The sequence below is a fragment of the Prosopis cineraria genome, unplaced genomic scaffold, assembly GCF_029017545.1.
Source record: "Prosopis cineraria cultivar Desert tree isolate PC_DT_omini unplaced genomic scaffold, ASM2901754v1 PC1486, whole genome shotgun sequence".
Classification (NCBI taxonomy): domain Eukaryota; kingdom Viridiplantae; phylum Streptophyta; class Magnoliopsida; order Fabales; family Fabaceae; genus Prosopis; species Prosopis cineraria.
Genome location: NW_026556811.1, coordinates 4,955 through 16,837, shown reverse-complemented (window position 1 = coordinate 16,837; position 11,883 = coordinate 4,955). Strand labels below are relative to the sequence as shown.

At 31.6% G+C, this 11,883-nt stretch overlaps 1 protein-coding gene across 2 annotated transcripts; it reads left to right on the top strand.

Annotated features, from left to right (window-relative positions):
• Positions 1-6,104: 6,104 nt before the first annotated feature.
• Positions 6,105-11,239, top strand: LOC129300220 (putative U-box domain-containing protein 50). 2 transcript variants are annotated; one of them, XM_054938766.1, is made up of 8 exons: positions 6,105-6,509; positions 6,594-6,706; positions 6,785-6,909; positions 7,020-7,467; positions 8,480-8,620; positions 9,529-10,071; positions 10,174-10,857; positions 11,001-11,239. In XM_054938766.1, the coding sequence occupies exons 1-8, from the start codon at positions 6,332-6,334 to the stop codon at positions 11,199-11,201; spliced, it is 2,433 nt and encodes an 810-aa protein (XP_054794741.1). In that variant the 5' UTR covers positions 6,105-6,331; the 3' UTR covers positions 11,202-11,239. The 2 variants fall into 2 exon arrangements, with proteins under 2 accessions (XP_054794741.1, XP_054794742.1); XM_054938767.1 differs by lacking the exon at positions 6,105-6,509 and having other exon boundaries at positions 6,594-6,684.
• The last annotated feature ends 644 nt before the right edge of the window (positions 11,240-11,883 follow it).

Here is an 11,883-nt window from a genome sequence, read left to right as displayed (position 1 = left end):
ATCAACAAGTTACTCGTTCAATTGAAATCCAAGAAGTGCGTGTGCCTATAAGTCTAAGGTCTTATTTGATATATTAGATTAGAAATGATTGAAGTGAAATTCAAAATTTTGCATGTTTGATTCGTGTAAAAATGAGTGACATCGAGCTTTCATATGGAAGCCATTTTTATTAAATTTGATGAAATTGCTTTTCATCAAATATTCATAAAAGCTTAAATTTCATCAAGCCTTCTTACCTCATCTTTTTTGTTATACCCTTCCTTCATCTCAACACACTTGACAGGCAACAAGAGAACCAACTTGACGGCAACTATGGCAACATCCAAGAAACAACAGCAACAAAGATAGAGATGAACTAGATCTAACAACAACAATGACCCACCTCTTCTGTTGTCTCTTCTCCTTTGCAACTCCTTTATTATCGACAATGACCCCTCTTTTTTTAGATCTAATAGTGATAAAGATGAACCGGAACTAACAATGACAACAACCCACTTTCTTTGTCTCTTCTTTTTCACTACAACTCCCTCTTATTGCCCTCACAACATCGTTTCCTATGAGGATGCGATGACTGAGGAGCAAAGAACAAATATGAAGGTTAAGATTTTGATTTTTTATTTATATCTTTGTTTCATTGGATGGTAATTTTTGATATATGGATTGCGATGGTGATTTTGATATCTGGGACAGAGCAATTTTTTTAGAAGTAGGAGCATTTTAATCCTTTTATATTTTAAATATTAATGTTAAAAAAAATAATCTATCAATTCTATAAACATACCAAACATATTTTTAAACCTTATATCAATTTTTATTTTCATATTCATATCCATCTTCATCAAATTATTTCTAACATACCAAACAGGACATAAGCTTCATTAACGGGTACCTACCTTAACAATAACAAGAAGTTTAAGTCTTATTTCATAAAATAGTTTATATGGGAATCATCAAAAAAAAGAAAAAACCGGGGTGTGGGGAGCGCTGGTGAATAAAGGAGGACTTAGTATTAGATTAATGAAACAGGATCTAGTCTTATTGGTTGCCCAGGCAAGAGAAAACTCTGGAACATCGTTTTAGTTCATGCCCTTGTATATGCCAGAGCAATTTGACTTGGTTTTTTTATCTCCCAGGTCCAAAAGCTTCACACACATTGCACTGACAATATAATAGCATTCTGATTAACCTTTACCAAAACACTAATTTATCCCTCATAAAAAGCATTGTCGTCCTCATAAATCTGATATTATGGCAATGCAATTATAGAAGCTGATTAATTTAGTTCACTTAGTTAATTAACTTATTTTCATCCTTTAATATTCCTATTGCTGATAAATCTTCACTCTCTTTTATTGAACAATTTTTTGTGGTTTTAGAAATCTTGCTCTATAACTTATTATAAAAAACTTAATTTTTAGTGGTAACTTTTGTCACTCCTAAAAATTTTCAATAACAAGAAAAAGTCATTGTGAGAACTTTTATCGTTGACTTTATTTGTGACAATAATAAAAGCCATCACTAAAAATATGCAATCAATGATGACAAATGTTATCACAAAAAGAAAAAATTATTACAAAAAGATAGTCATAATTAAAAGTTGAGAAATGTTAAAAAGTGATATTAATATACCCTACCACATGACACCATATTACCCTCCCATGTGGCACATGTCACTATTATGTGGCTTCGCCACCTCACGCCATGTGTCCTTTATGGTTTAAACTTATAACCTCCTTCATTTGCATCTTACTATATTTTCATTGAGTTATAAATCTATTGTTGCATAATTTAATATATATATATATATATATATATATATCTATGTATGTATGTATGTTATTAAATTAAACAAACACACATATAACTAGATAACATTTGATTTGTTATGTAAGTCAATTAAACACATATATATTACATATAAAATATTATAAAATACTATTATTATGATTAAATACTTCAATTTAATTTTTTTAATTTATTAAAATTTTGAATTATATTATCTATTTTGTCTAAAATAAACTATAGATATAATTGATATAATAGTTAAAATCACTACTGAAAGTTACACTTTTTGTAATAACTCTAAAAAATTATCACTAATTGTAAATTTTCTACGTGTCATTGAAACTTAAACTTTTAGTATAGACAAGCATAGGTTGTTATTGAAAATTTAACAATCATTAATAACTTTATATTATTATTATAGGAAGTCATACTTTCAACTATAACTTTAGCTATTGTTATAGAAAATTAAACTGTCAATGGCAATTTTTATGTTGATCATAAATTATTCACAAAAGTTACTGTTGACAGTCATGTTTCTTTTTATAGTGATTGTAATGTTTCATCTTTTTTATGTATATATAATATTATTTTGTTTTGCTTAAAAAAATAATAAAAATTGCAATAAGAAGTAACGAAGACAATGCATGATGATGTGATGATTAAATATAGTCAAACTAGCTGATAAATAGTAGTTATTAACGCATCGCTATAGTTATTTGGTCCCGAAATAAAAAAACTGAAGGTGTTTGTTCATCTGGGAATGTTTGACAAAGATATTAGTCATTTTATTATTTTAAAGGGTAAATTAGTAAGTTATTTCTGAATTTTAGATCATGTCGTATGTTAGATTTTGAACTTATTTATTGTATAAATTATTTATTTAATTATAAAAAAATAGTGTAATTAACTCCTGCCATTAATAAAAGTTAATTTTAATTGTTAGTTGATCAAAAAATGATATAAAAATTATAAAAAAGACCAAAAAATTGCTAAAAATTATCAAAAAATTATAATAAATGATCCAAAAATTATAAACAATGACTCCAAAAATTATAAAAAATAACCAAAATTGATCTTTTTTTTATAACTCTTGAAGTTATTTTCTATTATTTTATGATAAACTAAAAAAAGTGGAATAAAAGACTCGCACTTATTATTCACCCTTATAAACGTTGCTTACAATTTTTATATTCATGTGATTTTTTTATTTTGCAAGAAGATCCAATCTTCATTGGGGTCTTTGTATACATTAGAGAAGTTATAGTGTATTTCATTCTTCATGTTATAAATGAGAGGCTGAAATGTGGTTTTAATTCGTTAATTTTATACAAATTTTTATTTTAGTCTTTATATTATAAAGTGTATTTTTTTAATTTTTTTAACCCTAATCCTATTAGTTTTATTAACAAAAAAATTTCTTATAATGAACTTTTAATTATTAATAAAAAAATTTAAATGTTAACATATTAAATTTAATTTGTAAAATAATAATGACTGTCACAACAAATAATCATTTGAGATTGATATTTTTAGGGTTAAAAGACTAAAAACACACTTTATAAAATAAAATGATCAAACTAAAACTTTTTATAAAATTAGAATACCAAAAATATATTATAACCTAAATAATATCCTCGTCGTTGGATTCGGTTGCTGACCCCACAACTGATTCATAAACAGCTGAAACATTCTCCTGGCCTCAACAATTAGTGTGAATTTAATTTCTTTTACGTGTGACTATTATGTTTTAATTTATTTGACTTTCTCACATGAAAGAAATCAATAACTGAATTGTTAAAAAATAGTTCTTTCTTTTTTTTTCTTTTCTTTGATTTTTTAATGCTAGAAGAAGGCAAGATTTTAGAGAAACATTTTTGTAAGAGATAACTACATTTAATATTTGACCATGCCTTAAATAATATTACCTTTAATAAAAAATACTTATAGTGAATAAAAAAATTAGTACAACAGAAAATCCAATTGCAATTTCTTTGATTACGAAGATTGCATTCATTCCATGACTTTTTTGACCCCCAAGTGGTCAATACATCTATTAGGTTCTATACAAGCATGATTAAGAATAATTGACCGATCATTTACATAAACTTCGCTAAGTTTCTTTAGCAAGTTTGACAAAAGGATAATTCTTGAAATATTCCCTTGAGATTTAACTTTGAATTTTAGTAGAATCAATCAACAATCTAATTTTCATGTAACCTCACATCTTGTGATATCCCAAATTCTTACATTTTGAGTTAATCAAGTTAATAATATTTTAAAAGAATTTGAGGGTATTTAAATACATTAGGAAATGATTTTATAATCAATTAAGTTTTGGAAGAAGATTAAAAAATGAACTGTCTTTGTAATTAAAGATTTTCAAAAAATAAATAATAATATTTATGAGTAATTCTTTTTATATTTGAAAGTAAACCTCAAGCTTTTTATGGAATTCTAATTCACTATTTTTGAGAATGTATAAAATTAATTATGAATTTTTGAAGTTGGGCCACTAAAGTTGTATTGTCAATTGTAGCTAATGGATGAATCTGTTGTGGCTAATGATCAAGAATAAACTCTCCAATCTTCACACCAACAATGGAGTTTGTAATTGGACCAATATTTTTTAAACAAGATTGGATATTGAACCAATTAACAGTTTATAGTTCATATGGTTTAATTAGATTGGATCAATGGTCAAACTGGTAATATAATAATTAAATTAAAAAATTATATATGTATATAATAATCTAAATATAAGAAATAAATACAAAATTATTATTTACCTTAAAAATAAAATCAAGTATTTTAAGTTTATTATGAATTAATAAGCTATACGATGCAATATAACATTAAATGATTAAAAAAATTAGTCATTTTTTAAAAAAAATTAATAAAAAATAAAAAGGGCATTTTTTTGAACAGCTTGATTTTTGAAAGTTGGATCTGGTTCTCAGCTTGATCTCCATTCCTGATTCGTCCGTCAGTCCAAAGCAGTCCAATCCTACTCAACTCCCCATATAGTTTTTTTAGCTTAACCGAGCCGTTAGCTTGATCAGTCGAACTATTTGGTTCAGTTTGATTTTTTAACCATTAAATTGGACCAACTATAAAGTATGTGAATGTAATGTTGAAATGGAATATCCAAAATATGCCATATTCCTTGCTTGAAGAAACCTAGGTTCTGCTAATGGGAGCCAAAAGTAGCGATGTAAGGACAGAGGGGGGCATTAGTGTGTGTTATTTGATGTTTGATGATTAATAAAATTGATTCGTTTTGGCCAAGAAAAAAAGGGACCGAGGGGAGCACAAAATCAATAATCTGAGTGTCTCTCTTATTAATCATGAGGTTAAAAAAAGTAATTTCAAACAATTTATGCCAACGAAGTCCCTTAAAACTTCATAATAATTAATACAATTCATGGTACTTTATTGTTATTTGTTTACCTGGGAGTTACTTTTCTGTCCTTCTCCCAAAATAAAAAGTCATGAAGTTATACTTTCAATTTTTAAGAAATAATGATTAGATGGGAATACTCTTCCACATGAAATTAGATTTTCAAATCTTTTGATTGTTCAAGGCATTGCCATCACCTCTTGTCAAATCTTTCACATGAAAGATTAGCATTCCTGATATTCGCGTGAATAAAAGAACAAAATTTGACTTCTTGGATAAACCACTGAAATAATATAGCTATGGGCGTGAATATTCAAATGGCTAAAGGTGGGAATCAGGGCTGGGTTTTAGTTTGAACAGACTGAATTCAAATAAGCTCAACTTTTTAAAAAACCCAAATAATCAATCTCACTTTAAATTTTTTTGGGTTTCGTACGATCTAAATATTTAAATTTTTTTTAAAATTATTTTCACTTAATTTTTTTACTTTAAAATTAATTATTTTATTTTATATTTTTTAAATACTTAAATAATTTATAAGACTCACATATGTGACATTTTAATATAAAATAACTTAAAATTTAAAAAATTATTTAATATTTATTATATTTTAAATATTTTTTAAAAATATAATTTTTTTTTATTTGAGTATTTGAAATTGGGCTTGGCTGAAAATTTTTTCAGTGTATAGGCCTTAATACAAAAAAAATTAATTTTTTTAAACTTGATCTTAAATTGTTTAAATTGAGTTTGAGCTAACTTGTAAAATTTGATTCGAATTATTAGCTCTGCATGGTAAAAGAACCAAACTGGGCTTGCCGGGTCCCACAACATAAAGAAAAGTCCAAATGGGGCCGTCCTCTTCAAAGAGAGCTCTCTCTCTCTCTCTCTCTCTCTCTCGCTCTCGCTCTAATGCAATGCATATCAATTCCTTGCGAAAATCACACAACTTTGAAAATGAGATACACCGACTCTTCCTTTTCCCCAATTCTTTCATACCAGCTAATCTAATAGGATAATACTTGACGGCCACATCATCAACAGCGTCACCACCTTCTTTTTTGTTGTCTTGCTGATATGAATCTCGCCGGACTTGCTTCATCTTCTTCCTGATTCAGCAGCCAAACAGGGGAATTGGGAAGCTTAATTATGGAGGCCGCCACCACCACCACCCAAACAGGGAAGATACATGTTGCTGTCAGCAATGATCTGCAAGATGGAATCAAAACCTTGAATTGGGCTCTCAGTAAATGGAAGTCTCATCCTATTTCCATTGTTATTCTCTATGTCAGTCACAACACATCCAAGGATCACGTTTATACCCCATGTAAGTTTCTCACCCAGAAACTTTTCTCATAATCTCTCTTGTCTTCTCGATTCTCCTTCAAATTCAACTGGGATCGTTTTGCAGTTGGGAAACTCCCTGCAAGATCAGTGAACGATGAGATGTTACCAGCTCTCAGGAAGTTAGAGCAAGATAAAATCGACAGGCAGCTCTCTAAGTACGTAGCTTTCTGCGGGAAGGTTTGTAAGCTCCCCCCCCCTTCTCTAGTATAATCATTTCTCAATTGACTCGATGATGAATTGATAATTATCCCACAGGTACCAGCTGAAATACTCAAAGTCGAGAAATTCGATGAACCTATCCAAAAACGCATCACAGACTTGATTCTCGGTCTAGAGATAACCAAATTGGTCATTGGATTTTCAGTGATGAAGCCCTCCTGGTATTCTCTTTTCCTCTTGCCTTCGTTTTTTCCTTGTTTTCCCACAGAGAAATCAGAGTAATTCTAAGCAGGATTTTCTTTTTTTGTTCTTGTGGTGTATTTGTATATAGGAAATCAAAAGGTGCCATAAGCGGATTGTTCTATATTCATCAGCATAAGCCAGACTTCTGCGAACTGTTCATCTTATGTGGAGGGAAACAAGTATTCATGAGAGGATCACGGAACGATGAAAAGATCATGGAGGACGATAATGGTTTCGTGGTTGCTAGAATGAGAGACAAGATAACGTTCAAAGATTGGTTAGAGAAAGTGTTGCCTGAGGGAAAGGTGGATTCCCCTGCAGATTCTAGAAGCCGTCGTGGATTAGCAGCGAGTATGGAATCCCCAGGTTCACAGAACCAGTGGGAATTCTATCGCCAAGAAATTGAAACTTATTTCCAGGATTTGTTGTCTTCTAACACGAATGAACAAACTAGCCTTGAGCATCCAGACAGTGACGTCTCGAGGATTAGTGCAAATGAACCAGATGATGTCATTGAACAGAACAATTCTAATCTGGTAAGTTAAACCAATGGTCTCTCTTAGATATTTTATCAAACAAGTGGCCGTCACTTTGCCTGTAAAAAGTTGTCTGCTTCGTTTTGTTTCGCTTCGTTTCTTCTGAGGCGCAGTTAGAGGAAGAAATATGCTTTATTATTTATTATATGTTCCCCATTTTTTATTATCAGAGAAACTACTAATTTTTTAAAATAAAATCACCCATTTTATAATTCATATTTTTTAAATCATTCTTTATAATTTACATTAATAAAAAATAATTAATATATATTTATATTGAATAAAATAAGATATTTTAATTTAATTTTTTAAAAATATAATTATTATAATTAATTAATTTTTTAAATTATAGCATGCAGTTTTATATACGTGTGTGTGTATACATGAAGGGACTATTAAAAAGGGGTGGAAAAGGGCAGGAAAAAAACTTAAAAAGGTGGTTGTGTGTGAAAGTCAGAAATAACCATCTGCTTTCAATGATTTTGTCTTGATACTTTTCCTGATTTCCAGCTTGACTCTATTTACATTTAATTCTTCTATGGGACCCATTAAGAATTGGGTCCTGAATAAGATCCAGATCACATGGATGCTGTCTTCCAATTCTCAGTTCTCACCAACCAAAGAGGGGGAAAACGAAGAAGAATTTAACTCATTCTCAGTGAGCATTTTGGTTTCAATTCATCTAATCTTTTCTTCACAAAGAAAGTAGGAAAAAGGGATAAACTTGTATTGAACTTATAAAAAGGAGTTAGTCTCTTATAAAGCAGGCAAAAGTTTCGAATCTAAATTCAAAAAAATGCTCATATTTAATATGATTTGAGTGATTGCCTTTAGTAGGAAGATGGGTGTGCCAAATAAACAAAAATGTGGAAAAAATGCAATTTCGAATTCATAGTTTTATTTTGTTGGCCTTTTTTTCTTTTCCTCCTCCTGAAAATAAAATACGAAGGTTTGGTGCAATGGAGGAAATTAATATTGTGAGAATACTTAAATTTGTTTCTTCTTTGGGCAGAGGGGAGGGGAAAAAATTGAGACGCTGACGAGAAAACTGGAGGAGGCGCATAAGATGATCCAATTGAAGAGGAAAGAAGCAAAAGAGCACTGTGATAGACGTGCAAAAGCTGAATGGGCCGTTTGTTTATGCAACTCTCGGGTAATTTTTCCAACCTTGTAATTGTATATTCTCAACCTCCTATTTTCTTTCTCTTTTTTTAATAAATAAATGCTTGACTCACACCTCATCCGACTCGACTACGGCTACTTGAACTAGCTTGACGTGTTTTTTTTTTTTAATTTGCCTACTCATAATTTAATGAGAATGATTTATTTTTATGTATAATTTAAAGTGTATTATAATCTAACATTGGTTTGGCTTCTTTATATATGATTAATATTTTTGAGGATCAGTGACTAGTTCTAATTTAGGTATTATCAAAACTAAATAAGAATATAAAAGTAAAATAAGCTTTTAGCAAAAGCAATGAAAAAAGGGACTCCCTCCCACGTGTTTCTTTCTCTTCGTTTTTCTTTATTTCTTTATTGTTGTCATTTTGGGTCGGAAATGTGTTTCTCTTTCCTAGCAAGGACAGACAAATTGGGACGATTTTGGAGAAGCAGAAAATTGCATGCCTTTTATCTGTTTCACTCTTCTACTCTGAATTTCTGATCCATTAATTCATCGCTCTTCTTTTAAGTCAATACGCAACATTGCCTCTCTTATCTTTAGAAAGAAGCTTTGTCGTCCAACACAATTTCTACAAAAACCACCCCTCTTATAAGATCAACAAAATTAAAAATTTTATTATAAGAGACTAGATTATCACATTTAATTATATAATTAAAAAAGTGAATATGTGTTGATTTTTTGGCTGAGATAATTTTAATATTATTATCTTCAACGTACTTCCTTAAATTTAATGATTTTTAATATGATCTGACTTTTTTATCCTTACATCATTTTTTCGTGATCCTGTAACTACTTAGTCTCTCCCTTTTTCAGAAATGGCTTAAACACTTGCTTTATATGTCGCCAAGCAACTTGCTCACCATGCCATTTTGCAGGCTCAGGAACTTGAAAGCAAAATAAAGGAAGAAATCGGCATGAAGGAGGAGCTGGCCAAAGAATTGGAAGCCGAGAAAGAAATTACATTCGAAACCAGACGTGATATTGAGGAAAGCGGGAAAAGGTTGAGCTCGCTGCTGGAGCTTCAATCGGAGCTCTCAAACAAGCTTCAGATCTCCACACAGGCAAGGTCACAAGCCGAAATCCAATTGGAGAATGCAGCGAACTCCAGGTCGGAGATGGTGGCTGAGATAGACGAGCTCAGGAGACAAAGAGACGTGCTTTACAGAAGGATAGAGTTCTGTAAAGAAAAGGACGCCATAGGAATGGCGGCCAGGCTGACTGAACCCAGTTTCAGTTTCAGAGAGTACACGACCCACGAGATCAGGTTGGCCACCGACGACTTCTCCGACCGCCTCCTGTTGAAGTCCGGTGGCGCCGACTGGACCGACGTTTATAGAGGAAAAATCAACCATTCCACAGTAGCCATCAAGATGCTCACTTCCACCCATGTCTTGTCCCCACAAGAATTCCAAGCTAAGGTAATTTTTTTTTTTTTTTTTACCATCAAGAATCAGCCAATTAATCCTTCTCCACCTATATATATATATATATATATATAATATTTGGTGTAAACTTATCAGGTGAGACTACTGGGTAGCATTCGACATCCTCACGTGGTGGCTATGGTGGGGTTCTGCACCGAGCTCAAATGCGTAGTTCTAGAATATATGAACAATGGGAGCCTGAGGGACATGCTATTTTCCAGAAGAAGAAACCGGGCCTTGGGTTGGCAAGACCGAATTAGGATAGCCGCAGAAGTTTGCTCGGGCCTGGCCTTTCTTCACTCGGCCCAGCCCATGCCCTTCGTTCATGGCCACTTAACTCCTTCCAGTATCCTCCTTGATCGCAATCTAGTTGCAAAAATCAAAGGCTTTGGGTCTAAAGAAGGCAGCCTAGAAGCAGACGTAAGGGCCTTCGGAGTCTTGATCATGCATCTCTTGACAGGAAGAAACTGGGTGGGTCTCGTTGAGGGCGAGGTGATGATGGGAGAAGATTTGGTTAAAGTTTTGGATGAGACAGCTGGGCCGTGGCCCATGAAAGTAGCCCAAAAGCTAGCAGGGCTAGCCGCGAAGTGTATGGGCTTTCCCAATGGGCCTCAGCCCAAGGAAGGATTGTGCATGGGAAATGCAATGATGGAACTAAATGAGATCAGAAGAGAGGCAAATCACGAAGTTGCAAGAGGAGACACGACGAGATTCACCGGAAGTGTAGATAGGGAAGATCTGATGGATGTGCCCAATGTTTTTCTTTGTCCCATACTTCAGGTAAACATGTTTGTGTTGTGGACTTTTTTTTGACAAATATATATATATAATTAATAAATCCATAAGAATTGTATTAAAAATAAATAAATTCACAAGAATTTGATTATCAACATTATGCTGATGTAATGTTGGATTGGATGCAGGAGGTAATGAAGAACCCACACGTGGCAGCAGATGGGTTTTCATATGAATTAGAAGCAATAGAAGCATGGGTTGGTTCAGGGCATGATAGATCGCCAATGACAAATGCAAGACTAGCTCACTTGTTCTTTACCCCTAATCACTCTCTTCGCTCCTTAATTCGGGACTGGCAAACCAAAAGATCTTCTAAATTTGCAAATTAGTACTCCACTTTATATATACTATACAGAGTTCAGCCGTCTTCGAGATTTTTTTTTTTTTCAACTCACAATTTTCTGTATGCAATTTTTACAAATCAATTAGATTATTTGCATTTTGTAATGTACACGAAAATTGTAGTCCATATTGCCGATGGAATTGGAAGGACTGTGGTATTGAAATATAGTAAAAAAGTGTTTTTTTTTTTTTTTATTTAAAGAATGGATTGTATTAATCTTTGTAAGCCTTTTAACTGATAAAAGAAGTTCATTCGGTATTGTTTATTGCTTGTAATGAATAAAAGCTAATTCCTTCAATTAATTTCCTAAGGTGGGTTCTCCAAACATGATTTTTTTTGTGTTATTTTTAATATGAGAAAATTCAGATATGTGCTTATTTTGAAATTCACTATTTCCCTGTTAAAAAAGGAGAAAAAAAAAACTTGGCCAAAGCATTTCTTTATACAAACACACATATAAATTTATATGAATTGAGTTTTGAGGGCTCATTAAAGTTAAGGCATGCCTTCAAATTTAAAGAGTGTTACAATATACTTATAAGTCGTTCATCAATAAAGTTGTTACATTAATAATGAGATTTGAACTAATAATCTTATAATTTAGGGGTTAAATTTTTATCAATTGAACCAATCTTTAATAATAAAAGCATTTTTAATGATGTACTGAC